A 20,768-nucleotide genomic window follows, 5' to 3' on the forward strand; every position below is an offset into this window, starting at 1 on the left:
TCTATTTGTAAAATCAGGAGGCAGGTCGAAGGTATGTGATTTTCCAAAGATTAAAGTCTATAAGGAGCTGAAAAATGACCACAGGCTGTTGCAAGCCCTGAGCCATTGGCTCAGAAAAAAAAAAAATCAAAGCATATGTTGCAATGCTCAGAATCAGAAAATCAAAACTCATCAGAAGGTGTTACATCCATTTCACAAATGGGAAGAGGAATAAATTGCCCAGTGTGATGAGAAGTTATAGAACATGATGACAGCTGGGGTGATTTGGCTGAGATTCATCCAAGCTGACTTTAGATGTCTCTATAAAATTCCTCTGCTCAGCTGCTCCAAAGCCAGTGGGAAGAAAGAGTCTGTCCTAAATAGTCTGTTCTGACCTCTGACAACCCAACTTCAGCATCTACAGCAGCCCCATATCCCAGAATTGGGACATTTCTCTTCATTTCATGAGAGTTTAGAGTGATCAGCTCAGTTACTGACATCAAATATCCTCAGCTAAATATCCCTCATCCACAGTGAATTTTAGTGAGGATAAATTCCAATATTAGTTTCCTCAGATGAACTGATGTTTTCCTTTTTTAACCCACTTCACCTTCAATAGTTTTTGTACAAATGAACAGTAGAAGAATCAAACTTAAACGGACTCCGAAGACATTTCAGTTCTTTTTAAAAAAATACCACTGTATCAACATAATGAAATTAAAAATATTATTAGGGCATCATGAAATAGAATGTGAGAAAAGAGGCAGATAAAACCGCTACACAAACTTAACCTGCTTTTTTTTTTTTTTTTTTTGCCTGCCTTACAGTTTAATGAATAAAACAGAAAAAGAAATTACATTGCAGTGGTCAAAGACAACCATACACCGTGGCTCCTTGCTGATGGAAGACTGGGAAGGATCCACCTCAGGCGCAACAATAACTGGCTCCACTTGATCCCAGAATGTGTATTTGCAGAACACAAAGTTGGACAGGTGCTGTGGCAAACCTGTAGCTTGAAGTATTTTAATCTGGAAAGGAGGTGAGAAAGGAATGAAAAGCACTTATTCATCAGGCATGGAATTAAAACCATCACCTGGCAGAAGAAAGTTCCACTGCAAAGGATAAAAAAAAAAAACCAAAAAAGAACAGCAAACAAAAAACAATTTAGCAAATAAAATTTCTGCACTGATGCTCATTGGAGACAATGTTTGGAGTGCAGCAGCTGAGGACAGTCACTAGATGTCACCATGCTCATATTTCCTGGAAGGGACATTCTGCTCATTTTTAATAGTCAAATGCACCAACCCATTGCAACTGAAGAGGAATACAATAAAAATCTCATATTTCCAGTGGCTCCTTTAAGCTCAAAAAATCCTTGGTTTAAGATACTACTTGTTCTTTCTCTGTGATGCTGGAAATAACCCAAAATCAACACCAAAGAATGCAAAATCAGCCTGTCCCCTCATCAAATCATGGTCAAATAGAAACAAAATGTTGTGAATTCTCATTGTGATCTAAACAAAGCCATCATATTCACCATATATTTAATAAACTTTTATTCTCCATTTGTCAAATTAAGACCAAATGAGCTGGACTTCTGCAGTGTGATCCTCACGACTAGGCAGGAGTATTTTTTGCCAAAATGCCCCATCCTGCTTGTAAGCACTGGAACTCTATGGGACAGGATAAAAAGTGGGGGGGGGAAAAAAAGTACAATTTCTCCCAAACTGTTCAGATTGTCCAGAAGTCAGCAAGGCTGCAGACCACTCCCTCTAATTTTTTTTGCCTTTCTTTTCTTACTTGTAGCTTGTAGTTTTACCATCACAGAACTGCTAGTAAATACTTCCTACTAATTTTCTTTTTATTATAAGCAGTAATAAACACACTGTACATGTTTTATAAAATATTGAATATTTAGAGAAAGAAATACTGAGAGAAACAGAAATATTTAGAGATAATGTTTCCTAGAATGATGGGAGTTGATCAGGTTCTGGAACTCTTCTTGAATTGGATTTGCAGTGCCAATCCTAATACAAAGACCTTCCCTGCATTCCAAGAAAATTCCTGAGGTGAGCCTTTGGCATATTAATGCAGTTGATGAAAGGAACAAACCCCAGCTAATTATCTTGTGTTACTTCAGCCATTCCAGACACAAAGTAAGGTTACAAAGAGACATCCAATGTCCAGAACCAAGGATGTCTTTCTGGCTCAGGATGGGAAGATAAAAGGTTGCTCAGAGGTTGGGATACACCTGGAACTCACCCTGCAGACAAGTTTTCTCTCCTGGATGTCATTTTCATTTGAGTAGTCAGGACTGTCCTCACCTCCCACCAGCCTGTCGTCGATTTCCCCGCTCACTCGAACAACTTCCACGTGGAGACGACCTGAAACCTGGCAGGACAGGAGTCAGAATTATTTGTGTGCCAGAAAACAGTGCTAGGTTCACCCCCTCCCAGTCTGAAAGCAGCCAACACTTTATTCCTTTTTGCACTCTGCATTTGTTGCACCACGTGAAGAACGCTTTGGAACAAGAATCAAAAAGCCTTTGTTGCAAAAACCATAAAGAAATCAGACACTGGGGTCACTTGGGGAACAATCTCCCCTTCAAACCAGTCTCTGGAGGGTCTGCAAAGTGCACGCTTGATGCAGAGCACGGAGAATGTTGCCTGGTGTGCTCTGCTGCCTTTGAAGTTGTTCTTACAGAATATATTTAAGAACCTATTTTCTTGATGGCAGGCAGTGAAACCAGTGGAGCTATAGCTCATCCTAAGGACTTATTTTGGGCAATTTCCCTCAGGCAGGTGCTCAGGAAGCTTTCTCCTTTCACAATCACCTCGCTGGGATTCAGAGATGTCTGAAGACTCCAGTAAAATATTATGAGATTTACACAATTCCACACTGTTAGAGAAGAACTCGAGCACATGAAACTGGAAATTTTCTACTCCATGCTGGCAGTAAGATCCACAGGCTGCAATGAAACAGCTGAGTAAGAACAGGTTACAAAGAATGACAAACCTCTCCCTTCTGATTGATGATTGGAACGGCATATTGAAGCTTCACGTCATAGAACAGGCACTCAAGGAAAACATTGGCTACTCCAATAAGGCTGTGGTTTTCCTGCTCATCGTAGAAGGGATCAGCTCTCCTGAAATAAGCTCTCATCACCTGCAAGCAAATCCAGAGTCTGTCAGAAACCAAACCTCCCAGGAAACGCTTTTCGAAGTGCTGCACAACCAGCCCAATGAAAGAAAAAGGAACTCAACCAAGAGGCCAGATCAGATCACAAGAAGAATGGAAATGAATTTTACTTTGGGTAAGGCCTGTCCTGAGCAAGTCCTCCTTAACTCTGCCAGATTCCTGAACATTAACTGCTGCTGTGTCACCTGCAGCTTCCTATTGTGTGCTCCATCCCCCCACCAAACTATGCATGCAGGCAGGGATCAGAGTGACAAGATAAGGGTTAATGAAATGCTGAGCATCAATTCAGCACTAGGAAAAGCAAAACCTCAGGGAAACTCAGCTCTTTGCAAACTCCCTCCCCACCCCCACCCAACAATCCCCCTGGAATGTAACAGGAACGTAATTACAGGAATACTTTTTTACTTACTGGATTGTCTTCCTCACAGTCTTTCCACTCCTGGTAAAGGTCCCTCATGTCCACCAGTCGATTTTCCAGCTTTTCCAGTGACCAGATCTGTTTGCCTTTCCCTTTCCTCCTCACCTGGATTGCAGGCTCACTGAGAATTGCACCTCTCTGGGAAACAATTAAAGGGACACCAAGAAGGAATTCGTGTCACAGCAGTGAAAAAAGAGTTTAAAACTAACACAATCTTTGGGAAAAGTCTGTTGTTTTTTTATTCTGGCTTGAGCAGCCAAACCCAAGCGTGACAGGCTCTGAGTTCAGCTGTCACAGTGTATTGGTGTTCATTTTAACTGGGCAGTCTAATCACAGCTACAGGCACTGGTTTCCATGGATTTTCACCTTGCATAAGTGTTAGAAATGGGAACATTTAAGCATTTCACAAATACCCTCAAGTTACAGCAGGCCTGGAGCTCCAGCTAAAATTACTTCTGCCTGCAACTTTCAACCACTGCAGACACTAAACTCCCTTTATCATCCTGTCTCTAGATGTGTCTTCCCCAGAAGACTGTGACAAAAACTTCTAAAACAAATGACAAAAATTATAATCCTGGAATAAAATCCATCTACTGCACTAAGGACAGTCTGAATATCACTAAAATACTGATTTGGCTAAAAGAAATAACAACAGTTTCAGTTGCCAGCCTGAGACACAGAAGTCTGGGTTGAGATCCCTCCTTCCAAAATTTCTAAGAGGCCTGGGAAGAAATAATTGAAATCCACTCTGCTCCAGTTCCTCCCTCCATAATGGGAATGGTGAATTTTTGCAGCTCACTGGGATGATGCAAAGTCAAATGTCCACAAAGGGATGGTAAACACTTGCAATAGATATTACCCAACCTGCAGAGACTTTGTCACTCTGCAACAGCAGCAAGTGGGAACTTCAACACCAGGGGAAAGGTCTTGCACCCAAACATTTATCTTTTAAGGGACATTATAAGATTTTCATGGTATAAAATAAGGTAAGGATGTAGCAGATATATATTTAATGCACATTAGTGTTAAACTAACTCAACCATTATAGTCGGAGTAAAAGAAATCTGAACACTGAGGGACAAACTTACTAAACAACCATTTAATTCAGCCAGGGTGACTGTACCTTGCTGTTGGCATTAAGGCTTGAAGCTGGGATCTGGAGGGTCACTTTGTACTCTGTCCTCTTGTCCAGTTCCTCTCCGATAAAATTGGCTTCTCTCACGTACAAATTGGCTTTAACAATCTGCTCTCGCAGCTTCCTCAGGCTGTGGGTCAGCATTTCTTCTCTGCAAGAACGGGATTGGGAAGGGGAGACAGGGAAAATCATGAGGTTCATGAAAAGCAGAAGAAATGGATGAAGAGGCAACTGAGGGCTTGTGGGTGAGGAATCAAGAGGGAAGGGACAGGTGACATTATAGTGGGGCTGCTACAATTACTGGAAAGGTGAGCCCCTCCAGAAAACCCAGAAGCAACCTCATGTTCACAAGCCCTGAACTCCACCTGAACTTGTGCAGAGGTCTGGAAACTGCCCTACACAACATCCTTGGGTCCAGCTCTGGGGCTCCCAACAGAAGGAGGACATGGGGAGAGCTCAGAAGAGGCCAAGGAGCTGCTCCAGAGCTGGAGCCCCTCTGCTCTGGAGCCAGGATGAGATCTGGGGGTGTTCACCTGGAGAGGAGAAGCACCCAGGGAGAGCTCAGAGCCCCTTCCAGGACCTAAAGGGGCACCAGGAGAGCTGGAGAGGGACTTGGGACAAGGCATGGAGGGACAGGACAAGGGGGAATGACTTCCCACTGCCAGAGGGCAGGGTTAGATGGGATATTGGGAAGGAATTGTTCCCTATGATGGTGGGGAGGCCCTGGCACAGGTTTCCCAGAGAAGCTGTGGCTGCCCCTGGATCCCTGGAAGAGTCCAAGGCCAGGCTGGACAGGGCCTGGAGCAACTTAGGATACTGGAAGGTGTCCCTGCCTATGGCAAGGGGTGGAACTGGAAAGGGCTTTCAGGTCCCTTCACACCAAAATAATTTTATCATTATATTTATATAATTTATATTTTTAACAGAAAAATTCAGGAGTATGAAATTATATTTCAACTGGGAACCCCCTCCCTCCCCCCCCATCTGTATGAATTTGGCAACATGAAAATTAGGATGCTGCTGGCTTTGGAGACCTCTCCACGCATCTGCTGAACAGGCAGCTTCTGTGTGGCTCATTCCAGAGTTTTCCCACCACAGATGTGGATGTTCCATGCTACAGAGAAAGGTTCATTCAGTTATGACCCACTTGCTCACTGGCCTTCCTGGCAAGTGTGAGAGAGAGAGCGGCAACTGTGCAGCCCAGGAGTCTGGTGCCACAAAACATCCCAGGCACACAGCTAGCACCTTGTCAGGCTGCCTGAAATATTTTTTAATACCAAAGTTGCTTTTCTAGATCCATATTTTTCATGGCGATGTCTTTGCCACACTCATTTATTTAGGGTTTCATCTTCCTCCAGCTGCTCTTTTTGACAGCAATAGTGGAAAAGATTATTTAGGGGCTGAAGGAAATAACCTCAGTGCCACCACTGAGGAAGAGGCAGAGTGGACAGCGACCCCTCTGTGGTTATTAAATGTTTTTTACAATGATCTGGATTAAAAGACTTTGTATCATCCTCTTACTCCCTTTTTTTTTTTAATTTGCACTCTTCTGCTTGCCAGAACCTGCCCTGGTCAGACAGCTGGATCTGAGTCAAGAGGAAAAACAACCTTCCAGCAGCTGAGTCATGCATGACCCATGAAAGAACAAACTCACATACGAGCCTCAAAATTTCATCCAATAACTTCAACTTTAGTTAAATTTGCTGCTGATCAGGATGGAGCTTCTCCTTAACAACAAAGCAGGAACTCATTATTTCTCATATTTTCTATCATTGTAGGTCTGGTTATTCAGGCGTTCAGCCCGGCCTTGAGGTGTTCAAGGCCAGGTTGGACGGGGCTTGGAGCAAACTGGGATAGTGGAAAGTGTCCTCCCCATGGCAGGGGTGGAACTGGATGGTCTTTGATGTCCCTTCCAACCCAACCTGTTCTATCATTCTGTGATTTTTAGATAAATATTTTGGCCGTGTCCTCCCCAAGCCCCACCACGAGTCCTCACAGAAATCCACTGCAATTGCAGCACAACTAAAATCTTGCCAAAATCGCTGCAGAAACTTGATTGAATGCCCCTGATGGTCCCAGGGGGGTACCCACCTCTCCTCTGCCCACTGCCTGAGGCGCTGCTGGGCACTGGGGGAGTGGAAGGAGAACCTGTCCATGCTGCGGAAATGCTGCTTCTCGGGCGAGAGCCGCCGCCGCAGCTGCTCCAGCTCGTGCTCGTACATCAGCCTCTGCCTCTCCAGAGCTGATCTCTTCTCCTCCTCGTGCTGCTGCTCCAGGCTTTGCAGGATTGACTGCATTGGGTCTAGGCAGAGTTTGAGAATAAAGAAAGTACTGCGGGGAAATCCATGCTGAGGAGTGTCCTGGATGCGTGGTGTGAGGGCAGGTATCAGGTAAAAAGAGAGACTCTGATTTTGTTGCAGTGTTTATTTAAAAGGTGCTGCTGAATTCTGAAGCAAAACAAAATGTTTACAGGGCAGACGATTTAAGGGAATTAAGAAAAGGGAAAGCCCAAGCTGGGGGGGAAAAAAAAAAAAAAAGTCCTCCTGTTTCTCAAAATAATGTGATTCTGGCACAGCTACTTAAGACCACAAAAACTCAAAAACATGGTTTCAGAGACAGAAATCACTGCAGTTAATGCCTCAGTGAGACATAACACAAGAAAAACAAACAGCCAAGTGAAAACACTTTGATTTGAGACTGCAGTTCCACCAGCATTCCACTTTTGGCTTTCCCCTCAGCAAGAACTGCCAAACCAAACAGTCTGCCATGGTTATTTTTCCCTCCTCAAGCACAAAAAATGACTGTGATGAGTCATTCACACGAAAAGTTCTCCAAAAGGAAGTTATAAGGGAAAAAGTCTGTGGTTATCCTCATATTTTATAAACATTCCCAAATAATTTTTTGTGGCTCCTTACCGTTACTACCAAGAGCCTTCATGGTGACTTCCATCTGGGCATACTCGTAGCTGAAGTTTATCTCACTGGACACCTCACTGGAATTGTCTCCATCTATATCCAGCTGCTCCACACTGTTGCTGCACTTCATGGAGTTGTCCCGCTCCTCATCCTCATGATCTGTCTTCTTTTTCTTCTTTGGCAAATTCAGCCTTTAAATAGGAGGAAAATTTTTAGAGAACTATCAATTGCTCAGCTCTGAAACACAGGGTTGCTTTTAAATATTGTTAACATTCAGTAGAGCCTCGAAATCAGAAGATTTTTTTCCCTTTCAAATTTTATTGATCCCCTGTGGGTGTAATTTCCCTCAGGGCAAAAACAGGAGCAGAAGGTAAACTAATTAATCCATTCTACATTCTCATAATTAAGTACCTCATGCTACCAATAACACATTTAGGTAATCATGACATTTTTTAGTCATTCCACATCCAAATAATTTAGAGGCAATAATGAAGTGATATCTCACTTTTTTATGTGAGTTCTCCTTTTAAACATGAAATAAAGCAATGACATTTTAGATTATCATTCAAATCCACTGATTTTTGAGGTATTTCAGAGGGTTGCAAAGCACAGTCTTGAACAGAAAGCATCTACCAGTGATCCTGTCTGATACAGGAAGGTCACAGAGATGGCTGGGACTACAGGGGACAGAGAGCACAGTGACCTTCCAATAACATTTTGCATTAAGAACCAGTCCAACATCAGCATTGTTTTTATAATCCCCATCTTTCCTCGTACCTTAACCCAAAACAAAGTGGGTGCCAATTTACAATTCCTGTAAGAACTTCTGTTACCTGAAGAAGTGGTTGTTTCCCCACAGGATTCTGTCCCCATGGTGGAGTTGGATGGGACACACGACAGCAGAGCCGTTTACAAATGTTCTGTGAAAAGGCAAAAATCTAAAGTAAATATATTTATATGAAGCTTTATTTTTTTCCCCTCCCAGGATTACTTCCATTACTGCAGCAAGTAAAGGTAGGAGAAGAGATTTAAGGATTGTTAACAGGCAAAATATTCCCAGAAAATTCACTGATCTACCCAGTGCTGTTTCATACACGCCTCAAATTCAGCTGCTTCTCACCTCCTAAGTTCATGAAGTTCAGTACATTTAGACAGATACTACTACAGCTCTGTCTGGGGAGTAAAATTAGAGCATAAAAATGAGCAGCCTGAGATAACAAAGCCACTAGAAAAATCCACTTGCACACTGCTCTGAAATACAGACACAAACCAGAAATATTTGAATAAGGCAAGTGACACCTTTGCTACATGAACAGCTTAAAGACACTAATTAAAATAATCAGAAACTACTTTTATTTTAGAGTCAGATTAAGTTTGAAAACAGGATCGTGGGATAACTCAAATTTGAAGGGAATCTCAGGTTGTCAGCCAGTCCAATCTGCTCCAAGCAGGATCAGCCAAAAATCAGGGTAAATGTGCAAAGTTGGAATTTTGTGTATTAACAATAAGTTATTGGAGATGCTGACTCTGCACGTCATTTTGTGATCAATCTGAATATACCAGCTGCTTCTCAAGTAGAGCTGCTTAATTGAATAAAGCAACAAATGCTTCAGCAGCTCTTTGCATATCAACAGATCTCCTAGAAAATTCATTCAAATTTTGATAGGAGCTACATCTACACAGCTGCAAATCAGTGAGTATCTACTTGCTGAAAGCACATGCAATTTACTTATCCCCTCTTGAAAATTTGGGCTACAAACACCCTCCCTAATAGAAATCTCACTGGAATGGAACATGAGTTGACAGAGGAACAGGTGACCATTCAAATGTAAAAGCAGCATACAAGAAGCAGAATTTTTCCTACTACGAAGGAGATAGAGCAGTTTGTTTTCCAAGTATCTTTGTGCACTATTAATCATAAAATACTGGATAAAATGACAAGTATCAAACAGCTGTGGCTGCATTTTATTCCTTCACCTGGTATTTTTTTGAGGAGTCAGCATAACCTGGCCTTCTGGGGTGATGTCTATGATGCAGTGCTCAGGAAGAATTCCCATTCCACACAGCTGGATATCTTGAGAGTTGTCTGAGCCTATTAACGTGTGCTCCTGGGAAAAAATTAATTCAGATGTTAATGATGGATTGCAGAGGTTCACTGGGTCTAATTCACCCTTCCTCCTTCTGGATGTGTTGTGTCATCTCATCCCAAAATTTCACAGCTGTCCAATACTTCCCTTAGAGGGAAAAAGAAAAGCAAGCCAACTCTTTGTCTCACAAGAACAAGCAGGGAGCACTCAGGAAAGTTTACAGGCAATGGTTAAACATGAAAATGAAGAGGATTTTATGATTTAATGGAGGAATCCAGTGCCTCAGAATGTTGTAGAAACCAAAGGAATAAAGTATTTCAGGCAGGAGTTTAGAGAGGCTCTCAGTGGCAGATCCATGGTGATCATGGAGTTCCACCTAGATCAGCAGCAGCTCAGGAAATTCCTGGATGCTCAAGGTATGGGGGATTTGGAAGATGGAGGATCACCCCACACATAAACTTGCTGAGGTTCGAAAAAACACTTTAGGACCATCCAACCATTCCCCAGTACTGCCAAGGCCACCACTGCTCCATGTCCCCAAATGCCACCTGCACAAGGCTTTTAAATCCCTCCAGGGATGGGGACTCCACCACTACCAGGGCTGGATCCCCCTTTTGGGACAGAAATCTCTTTTTTAGGCATCTCCAAGCAATTTTTGAGGAATAGATTTAACAGTTCAGACAGGTCAGTTCAGGTTGCTCTTCAGTACTTGAAGGACCTGGTGCTCACACACCTCAGAGAGAAAGTGTGCAAATATTCTGAGAAGCAAGAGAGTTAATTCTCAGGATTTTAGGAAAACCTGCTGCAAGAAATTTTATCATAATAATTTCAAAGCACAGGGATTTTTACACCAAATTTCCCCAGGAGAAAGACAAATCTGAGTTATTAAAAAAATAACAAAGACTAATTGAAGGAGACAAAATCTATCCCAATGAGTTTTCCCTAGAAAAGGAAAAGAGCACAGAAACACCTGAGACTTTTCCTGCTGGCACAGACAGGCCAAAGGCTTTGCCTTGCTCTTGTCCTTGTTCCCAGTCACCACTGGGACAAAGTGGGATCTGTCCCAGTATCTGTCTGTGATTTAGCAGCTGAGTCACACTCTGGACTTTTAGATGCGAGTTGTCTGGGAAAGAGTCAACCTCTCCCAAAACCTCAGCTCTTTTCTCCTTTTTAATGTGTTTTTTTTTCTTTTTTTTAGCAGATACAACACAGAAAAAGTGTTTTCCCTTGTTCCTATTGATATATTGCAGAGCCACGATGGCTGATATAAAAGAGGATCACATTATTTCCTAAGACTGACTAAACTAAAAACATCTCTCAGCTGAATTGCTGATTTTGTGGCTGTTTTGAGAGTTACTACCCCACTTCAAAGAGAACAGAATGATTTAATGTGAAGCTCAAACCGCTGACGTTTGATGCGAAATTTTTAGAATTTGCACTCCAAGATGTGACTTCAAAATGGTTGTACCTTGCTTCTCCTCCTGAGTCCTCCATCTACAATTTGTAAAAGCCACAATAAACTGCCCAAATATTTCACCACAGGGTGAAAAAGTCACATCATGAGTTTGATGGTTAATATCAGAAACAGGGTCTGCACATCAGAAGTGCTGAGGCAGAACAGAACTTGTTTTTCACTTCTGGCAAGTTTGCACGAAGAGGATTAAAAATGCATTTCATAAACTCAAAACAGCAGCTAGAATTTAGACTACACATGGAGAAGCTGACTACTGATATGCCCAACCTTCATATAAAACAATTTCATGGATAAAAGCTTGTGAAAGTTTGCATAAGAAAACCCAACCAACAAAAATGCCAGAAAAGGAGACAGTTTCTCAAAAACAACACGTCTAAATTTTTAAAAAATGCCAACGAAAACCAAAACAAATAAAATTATAAAATCCCCAAAATTTTCCTGTGCATCAAAGAATTACATTTTAAATAAAAAAGGGTGGTACTCATAAAAATCTTAATATTTTTATATATACAGTTTAATAGAACTCTCCAAGTACACCTCTGCCAAATGAATTAGAGGCCCGACGTTAGAAAATTTTTATATACAAAGATATATTTTTACCTTTAAATAATACACCAGGAGTTCATTGAGAGCTGGATCTGCATTCAAATTAACCAGGAAGCACTTATTATCCCCAACCTTTATTCCAGAGGACTGCAGGGATATGCCAAGGCTTTCCAGCTGTTTCTGACGCTCCTGTAAGAGAGCAGCCATCAAAATTGAGCTGATTGATGCCCAACCCTTCGGAAATCCATTCCCATCTGCAGGAGACACCAGGCAAAAATGATAGATTGATACTTCTAGAACAGGAAATTCTTTCTTCTGCAACAGGTGAGGCACAGAAGCTTCAGTTGTACCAAGCTCTGCTCAGGGGTATCTGTGATTCCTCCTGTCCTTGTCCCTCTGGCTCCGTGCTTTGGTCCCACACATTCCCACATTCCCAGTGGGAAATGAAAGCAGCTGGGAGCAGCCTCCTGCAGCACTGCAGAGCTTCTCCATGACCTCACTGGAACAGCAAAATGCTACCACAAAGCCATCTCTAGAGCCCTTTATTCTCCCTTTCCAGCTAAAAAGCAAGAAGTTAAGTTAAATCCTTGCCAAGCCAAGCTCCATGTCTATCCTTTGTTCCAGAGCAATCAAAATGACAAAAAACTGGCAACCTGCTATTTAAGTAATGCAAAGAACACTTCCTGCTGAACAAGAATAGCAGCATTTTGGATGCTGTTTTGTTCTTGTCAAAAGACTTCATAGAAATGCCCAACAAAGCATTACTGTGCAAAAATGTCCATCTCTCAAAGGGAAGGATTTGGGTGAGACCAGAACAGTGAAAGAGGAACATTAAACATTTCTGACTTAGAAACAGAAAGGGATTCTTCTACAAAAAAAAAAAAAAAAAATCAACTGGATAGAAAAGTTGAGAACTGTTCCCAGGAGCAGAGAGAAACTGAAGTGAGACTCACTGTCCACAACAGCAAAAAAAAAAAATTAGAAATAAATATGACAGTCCTCATAGGATTACTGGGGGAAGCAGAAACAGCAGACGGTGAAATTAATAAGCAAAAAAACATACAAGAGACCTACAGTGCTTTCCCAGTGCTGCTGACTTTTAAAAAATCAAATTACACAATGTAGGAATGATCCTGGAATGTTTATCCTTACCTATCAGAGTGCTTTGCATTTAAAAACTGAGTATGTCACAATATTCAGGATCATTCTCTGCTCAGTTGTACCAGGTCTAATCAAGATTAAAACTGCAAAGAAATGGCACAACTCGCTCTTGATTTTCTGTTCCCTGTCTCCCCACACGCTTACAAACCCAACATGATGCCCTTGTAAGGAAAAGTCATGTGTGTGTGTGTGAGAGAGAGAGAAAACAAAGAACAGAGGAGAAACTGCAGCGTGATGTCAAAGATCTCTCTTCAGATCACCAGTGCCAGGCTCTGAAGTTCACAAAAATCCTTATTATCTGCAGAGATAAAGCACATGTTGCCCTAAGGAGAACTTGGCCCACAAATGTGAATCTCATAGGATTAACTGAGAGAAAAAGAGCCAGTTCCTGTTAATTTTTTCTCAAGACCTAAAGTTAATTAACTTGAACACGGAAAAAAACATTAAAAGTATGTCAAATGCTGCAATTTTTCCACTGAAATTTTTCACTGAAAATGTGAAAAATTCCGTGTTCACGTGGCTGGTGCTTAAGGCTTTGAACTCTTATAGATGCCTCTTTGACAGTCCTTGCTCTCTATTAGGAATCATCCTTTCCTCAAAGATTCACGAATACCCCTCCTTCCTACCTGTCTCCCCTGACACAATTTGACAGGCAGATGAAAAAGCAGCAAAGACAACAAGTGGAGAACAGAGCACAGCCCCCTTTCCCTATATCACTGTCCTACTTGGGGGTAGGAAGAAGAAAACCAGGAGTGAAGTTGAGCCTGGAAAAAAGGAGAAGAGGAGAGAAGGTGTTTCAAGATTTAGTTTTTATTTCTCATTACCCTACTCTGATCTGATTGGTAACAAATTAAACTCATTTTCCCCAGTCAAATCAGTTTTGCCCATGACAGTAATGGATGATTGATCTCTCCCTGTCCTTATCTGGACCCAGGAACCTTCTGTTACACCTTCTCTCCCCTGTCCAGGTGAGGAGGGGAGTGACAGAGTGGCTTCCACTGACTTCCAGACAGTCCTGAAACAGCCCGCGCTGCACAAACATTTGTCCTTATCCCTCCCTCTGGAAAAAAAATCCCTTTTTCAAGGCTCACGAAACTCCCAGCTCTCAAACATCCTACCAGGCTGGGAATTCAGAGACAGAAAGGCAGAGAGCTAAAGCAGACATCAAGGCACATTTAGTCTGAAGAGCTGAGCTCATTACTTCAGTTTTTCAACCTCCTCACACATACAAAGCCTAGAAACGATTGTGCAGGATAAGAGCAGGATTTTTTTACTATTATTATTTTTTATTTTATTTTCTTTCCACCTTTATACACAGGGAGGAATTGCACTGAAAGGCAGGAAGCCCTCATAGTCACAGGCAGCACTTCTTACAATGGATCTTTAAAACCAAAGTCAACAGAGTCTATTCTGATTGTGGCATCTACAAGAGGGCTTTGTACCAGAGGCTCCATTCTCCCCTTATTTATTACACACTATTCATCACCTCCCCACAGTCCTCCCCCTCCAAAGCTCCCCTCTGCAAATATATACACCAGCATTTGTGTGGGAAGAACCAGGAGTGTCATGCAACAACCGTGGTGACCTGAATCGTTTTTCCAAGGTAATCATCTCCAGTTATGGTCTGAGGCCCTAAATATCAGTTTAGGAGCTACTGAAACACAGAGATCCTCAATAGCTCTATTTTTCATCATTCTGAATGCCCTTTGCCTGGTGCATTGATGCACTCAGTCCATAACCTTGCACTGAATGCTCTCAATGCTCTCTCATTACAAACAATTTTACTGCCTGAAGAATAGAAAAACCCCTATAATCCTCTCATCCATGGATTATTTTATTTTTTTTTAATAACTTCTCCATTTGCATACAGTGACAATTTATTATTGTCACTGGAGTGGTAATCTGGGAGGCACCCATCTATCACAGGAATTAAGTGAAGCTTTTCAAAAGGGCAGCAAGCTTGACCTACTTACCCATAAATGTGGGGAGAGACTCAGACAACCTCTATGAACTGACAGACAAAGAAAACAAACCTATTTTTCATTAAAAAAATGGGGGCAGGGAAGGAAGAAAGAAAGAAAGCAGCAAACCTGAGCTATCTCCTCAGTTTTTCGTAATTTTTCTTCCCAGGTCACGGTCATCTCCTGAATCAACTTTTCTGATTCCTCCAATCGTTCTTTTAATTCTGGGGATTTCATAGCCTGCAGGAATAAAAGCAAATGAAACAAGAAAAGCTTGTTGTGCTCTGCGTTTTTTTTTCCCTCTGCAGCCACACACATGGGGGAAGGAATAAAGGCAGCACGACTCATTTTTCAAGGCACACTTAGCAGTAAGTAAAGTGGTCTTAAAAACACACATTGCACTAAAAGGCAGAATCCACCAAAAAGTTCTTTTAATTAGTTTCAAGTACAGATGTTAACGTGGAGTTTATGTACTTCAACACAAACCAATTACACGATACTGGCAGATCTGCACAAAGATACTCACACAGAAACTAATCTTATCTCTACATTCCAAGTGACTCATATTAAAATCAGATTTGTTTTTAAAGATTCTGCTGCTCTGGCTTCGTCCCCTCAGCTGTCAAACTCTCAAAATGACACCTCACATCTCAGTACACTGCCCTGCCACCAAAATATTTTTATTCCTCATTTTTAAATGGCCTGATGTGTGCATTTTTTTTAATATAGCAAAAATGCAGCTCTTCTGGTTATGCACTTCTGTAAATCTACATGCAGCCTACAGAGTGAATATCAAATGAAGCTTTACAATGCGCTTCTGGACACTGAAATTCCATTTTCTTGCTAATTGGCCACAGCTCTAATTTTGTCTGGTGAAATATTCAAAGGCCCATGTTCCAAACATGGACTACCTTAAGAATGAGAAGATACTCCCACACCACTCATCAGACACCCCAAAACCTGAAAGGGTATCAACATCCCCCCATGCCTGAAGTGTCCAAGGTCAGGCTGGATGGGGTTTGGAGCATCCTGGGATGGTGGAAAGTGTCCCATGGCAGGGGGTTGGTCTAGAGGAGCTTTAAAAGGTCCCTTCCAACTCAAACTATTCCATGACTTTTAAACTTCCATCTCCATACTGGCATTTCCTCCTCTACAAACCTTGCTCAAAAAGCCTGTGGACTTCCTCATGTCATTATTTCATTACTGCTAACGAGGAACATGGGTTTGGCTGGTTGGCATTTATGCAATGCCAATTAAACAATGGGAGCATCGTCCTCCAGCATCAGACATTTCCTTACCACAAACCACCCAAAACTCCTCACAGGAATCCAGATCAAAGAGTGGCCTCATTACACTGCAGTTCCTTCAAAACAAGGAGCAAGTGCCAGGATTGGAAAATCCTGTTTTAAGACAGGAGTTTCCTCTGCCTCAAGACACAACAGTCAAGGAACTGTCAGCTGATGTGTCCTGTGTGAGCTTTTTCTGCTTTAAATACCTAAATATGGGGTAGAAGGGAGAACGACTTTGGACAGGGGTCTGGAGGGACAAGGGAGAATGGCTTCCCATGGACAGAGAGCAGGATTGGATGGGATTTTGGGAAGGAATTCATGGCTGTGAGGGTGGGGAGGCCTTGGCATAGGTTGCTCAGAGAAGCTGTGGCTGCCCCTGGATCCCTGGAAGTGTCCAAGGCCAGGCGGGACAGGGCTTGGAGCAGCCTGGGATGGTGGAAGGTGTCCCTGCCCATGGCAGGGGATGGCACTGGATGAGATTTAAGGTCCTTTCCAACCCAAAACCACTCCATGATTCTGTGAATTCCACACAGGAAGGGAAGTGAAGCCAAGGCAATTTCCCAAACTAAAAATTTGTAACACCAGAAAAAAACCATGATCAGGGCAGAATGATGAAGCCCAGATACTCTCAAGGTTTAATTTGTCCATTTCTTTGGACAATTAGTGAACATTTTCACACATTTCAGCTGCACAATGACCTGGTAACTCTCCTTATTCCAAACAATTCCCAAATAAACCCTAAAGAAATGGGCCCAGCCTGACCCCATACCCACAGGCTCCTTCTCTGCTGGAAGCAGGTGAATTCCCAGCTCAGGAAGGTCAAGCTGGTGGCCTTGGTACAGACAAATTAAAACATTATGTTAATTCCAGCAAAAAAAACCACAATCAAAATGCATGGATTATTAAAGAAAATGGGAAAAGAGGATAATTCCATACTCTGTGAGGGGAAAGTCTCAAGTTCTGTTCTGGCTTTTCGGGAGAGAAAAGGACACTGACACCAAAAGGCAAATAAAACCCAAACCCCACAACTTGGCAACTTCTATATCTGGAAATGAGCTTTGAAAATGTAACCTGTCACAATGAGTCAGTGCTTTTGTTCACTTCAGGAAGTTATTTATGCACATTTCTGGAAGAACAATTAGATGGGCAACAAATGTAATGAACTGAAAGGAGCACAAGGCTGTGAATGTGGGGTTTGACCTTTACTGTGCAGCCTCTTAACAGCAAATTGCTCTGGTTTTTCCCTGCTCTTTGTCAACGCCACTGGGATGACAACTAGGGTGGGATTTTAATACTTGGGAAATGAAATATTTATTATTTCATCCTTAGGAAACACTACTTCATTACTTTGGACAGCTGCCATTATTTTGGGAGTAATACTAAAAAATTAAACAAATGGGGATTACTTGCAACTCTCAGAGTACTGTTAAGTCTGTGGCTGATATTTTAGAGGAATTTTTTAGATATTTAATATTATGATATTTAACTTGAGACACCTTAAAGAAACTGATACACACACAGAAGATGCTTAGCACATTAGGCAGCTCAAATGAGAAGAGTCCAAAATCCACAAGTCATTTGCAGTATCACAGCCAGCATTCCCTGCATACCTCATGATGCAAATGCTGTAATCATAATTTTTCTGAACTGCAAACCACAGGGATTACATCACCATTGCTTTGTCCCTTTAGGAACAGCACTCAGAATTACACTGATTCTTGGCATTCATCTAACATTTAGACCATGTTTCTCTTGAAATTTCACTGCAGAAGCAATCACGGAATAGGTTGGAAAAGACCTTGGAGATCATCCAGTCCAACCTATGACCTAACAACACCTTATTAACTAATCCATGGGACTGAGTGCCACATCCAGTCTTTTTTTAAACACTCCAGGGATGGTGACTCCACCAGCTCCCTGGGCAGCCCATTCCAATCTCAATCACTCTTTCTTGTGAAGAATTTTTTCCTAATGTCCAGAATAAAGTTCCCCTGGTGCAGCTTAAGGCTGTGTCCTCCCATCCTGTCACTGCTTGTCTGGGAGGAGACTGACACCACCTGGCTACAGCTTCCCTTCAGGGAGTTGTAGAGAGATATTGCCTAGTGCCTGTAAGAGATTCAACAGTTGGAAACAGGCAAGAAAACTTTCTTTAACTGAAGTCACGTCTCACAGGATGTGGCCACGCTGAAATCTTAAAATATACCAGCAGAGCTCTGCCTAAAAACCACCCAGTCTTAACTGGAACTATCCATGCCTTCATGTCCTCTGCATCAAAGAGTAAAACCAAGAATGCTCAAGGTGCTCCGCATCTCAATGAATGCCCGTGTTTCAAGACGGACACACAGAAAAATGTAAAAAAATTATATAAAAGGAGATGGAAGCATCACCTGGACACCCTGCAACATTCCCTCATGGAATTCTGTCTTAGGCTGCAAGATGTGGCTGGGGGTGTGTATTCTATTAACCATCTGTTAGAGGCGGGCAAGTTATCCTCTGTTAATTGGGCAGTTTTCTTTATCTCTTCCATAACCAATCCTACCTCCAGGAAATCTCTTCTGTTAATGGGCCATTAAGTGTCACTGCATGACTGATAAAATTCCATCATCCCACTGGGAGATGCTCCACCCAGAGGGAGGAGCCAAGCATTCCTACCTGGATATAATCTGAGATTTGGAACACTACAGGCAACCTTTTCCTACTGGATTCCCAGAGGAGCAGCTTTCTTCACCAGATTCCCAGAGGAAGACCAGGCCCATCTACACCACCACTGGCCCTTCAGAGGAAAACTACACCTTTCTACAGAAGAATCACATCTGTCATTCCAGCAGGACTGCAGCCACCATTTAACTGGACTACTACCAACACCCTGACCAACAGGGTGTCAGGTCGTATTCTGACTCTGTCAGTAGTTTTTTTCATTTTGAACTATTGCATTTGTATTTCTTGTTAATTTTCCTAGTAAAGAACTCTTATTCCTACTCCCACATCTTTGCCCGAGAGCCCCTTAATTTCCAAACCATAACAATTCAGAGGGAGGGGATTTCCATTCTCCACTTCAAGGGAAGCTCCTGCCTTCCTCAGCAAACACCTGTCTTTTCAAACCAAGACAAACTCATTCTGGAGAGCCGGCTGAGCCTGGAGGGGGGGTTTGCTGGATTTGCAAGGCTCCCAATTTGTACCTCAGCCTTGGTGAGCTGCTCGCGCAGCTTCTCCACCTCCTCGCGGAGCTCGCGGATGATGCGGGCGTTGGGGTCCTCGTTGACCACGGCGTGGTTGACGATGTTCTTGGCCCTGTCCGCATAGCGCAGCGTCGACAGCGTCTCGTCGTAGTTGTCGGCCGCCGGGCTCACTGTGGCCACCATGGCCGTCTTGCTGTTGCCTCCAAGGCTGTCCTGGAAGGTTGGGGGGTGGTTTAGAATCAACGTTTTTATTTTGGTTTGTTGGGTTAAGAGTTTAAGCGGTGTAAGTTAAGAAAAGGCTGTGATTTTTCAATGTTTGTTTTTGAAAGCTCGTTTAGGAAATGTCATTCTTGGATTTCGGCATTCTTGGCTTTTTTAGTTTCAACAGGAATGAAAAAAAGGCCCTGTTTTCAGCTTTACAAAGCCTGGTAAAGAATTAGAAGTTTTCTTTCTATGTTTTCTGCTTAGGTTTACAAACTAGAAATGTAAACACTTCAGTACTGAACTTCTCAGATGCCACTGAGGGAGCTCAGGAAAAATCAATATGAATTAAGATTATCTCACTTTAAAGACCAGAAGACAGATGTCTTCAAGACATAAATTACTGAAGTATCTCTTCATAAACAGTATAGCTGATTTTACTCCTATGAACATTCAGAATGGGGCCCTTCCCTTCCTCCCACTGGCACAACTCACAAATCTAAACTGAGTTGTATCAGAAATTACCCTCCTGGAATTTGCTGAGAGAGAAGGGCATGAAACAAGAAAGGAAACAAGGAAGGAAGGAAACAAGGAAGGAAAGATTCAATCTTTTTATTGACCATAAGATTATGGTTTACAATTTCAGCCAAATATAGATACACGAAGATAAAATATTCTTGTGTAAATTATGCAGCAGATTTTTTTTTTCCTGTGTGGCAGTTTGGTTTCTTCAGTTTGTCTGGAATTTTGGGGTGGGTTATTTTTTGTTTGTTTGTTTTTTACCCAATATTCCTTTCTGAGACAAACTAGGCTCTTAATTTTCATCTTCAATAACCCATGAAATGTAGGTCAGGCATTGCCATTAGAACAATCTGACTGCATTAGCTGCTTGTCAAACCATTTCAGTTCCAAAACACATGGGGAGCTTTCCCCAGCAATCATTAAAATGCCCCTTTAAGTATTTCCCCAAGCCTCTCCTTTTGGTTGCGTGATGCCTAAACCAGTTTGACAGCAGTCAGGCTGTTGGCAGCACTTGGCTGTCTCTGGTCATGCAAAAGGGCATGGAACTCATATGAAACGTAAATCTCTGTATATTTATAGTGTTCAACACAGTCAGCACAGGTAGATAAGTGTATTTAGACAGAAATCAGCAGCAAAGAACAGCTTGCTGACTGATCTTACCATGACTTTACTCATCCAAGGATTAGCCAGTGTTTACTCCAAA

General features: G+C 42.2%; 1 protein-coding gene across 3 annotated transcripts in view; it reads right to left on the reverse strand.

Moving 5' to 3' along the window:
• KIF13B (kinesin family member 13B) overlaps window positions 1–20,768 on the reverse strand; it is a 120,782-nt gene that overhangs the window by 40,715 nt on the left and 59,299 nt on the right. For all 3 annotated transcript variants that reach the window (XM_038130311.1, XM_038130312.1, XM_038130310.1), the window contains exons 11-22: window positions 19,343–19,555; window positions 15,004–15,114; window positions 11,807–11,941; window positions 9,623–9,753; window positions 8,479–8,565; window positions 7,646–7,836; window positions 6,822–7,032; window positions 4,719–4,881; window positions 3,587–3,733; window positions 2,995–3,144; window positions 2,242–2,370; window positions 837–1,007 (exon numbers count right to left, since the gene is read on the reverse strand). In XM_038130311.1, coding sequence (XP_037986239.1) covers window positions 837–1,007; window positions 2,242–2,370; window positions 2,995–3,144; window positions 3,587–3,733; window positions 4,719–4,881; window positions 6,822–7,032; window positions 7,646–7,836; window positions 8,479–8,565; window positions 9,623–9,753; window positions 11,807–11,941; window positions 15,004–15,114; window positions 19,343–19,555 — 1,839 coding nt within the window. The remainder of the gene's footprint in view (window positions 1–836; window positions 1,008–2,241; window positions 2,371–2,994; window positions 3,145–3,586; window positions 3,734–4,718; window positions 4,882–6,821; window positions 7,033–7,645; window positions 7,837–8,478; window positions 8,566–9,622; window positions 9,754–11,806; window positions 11,942–15,003; window positions 15,115–19,342; window positions 19,556–20,768) is intronic.

The sequence above is a fragment of the Motacilla alba genome, chromosome 3, assembly GCF_015832195.1.
Source record: "Motacilla alba alba isolate MOTALB_02 chromosome 3, Motacilla_alba_V1.0_pri, whole genome shotgun sequence".
NCBI classification, from domain to species: domain Eukaryota; kingdom Metazoa; phylum Chordata; class Aves; order Passeriformes; family Motacillidae; genus Motacilla; species Motacilla alba.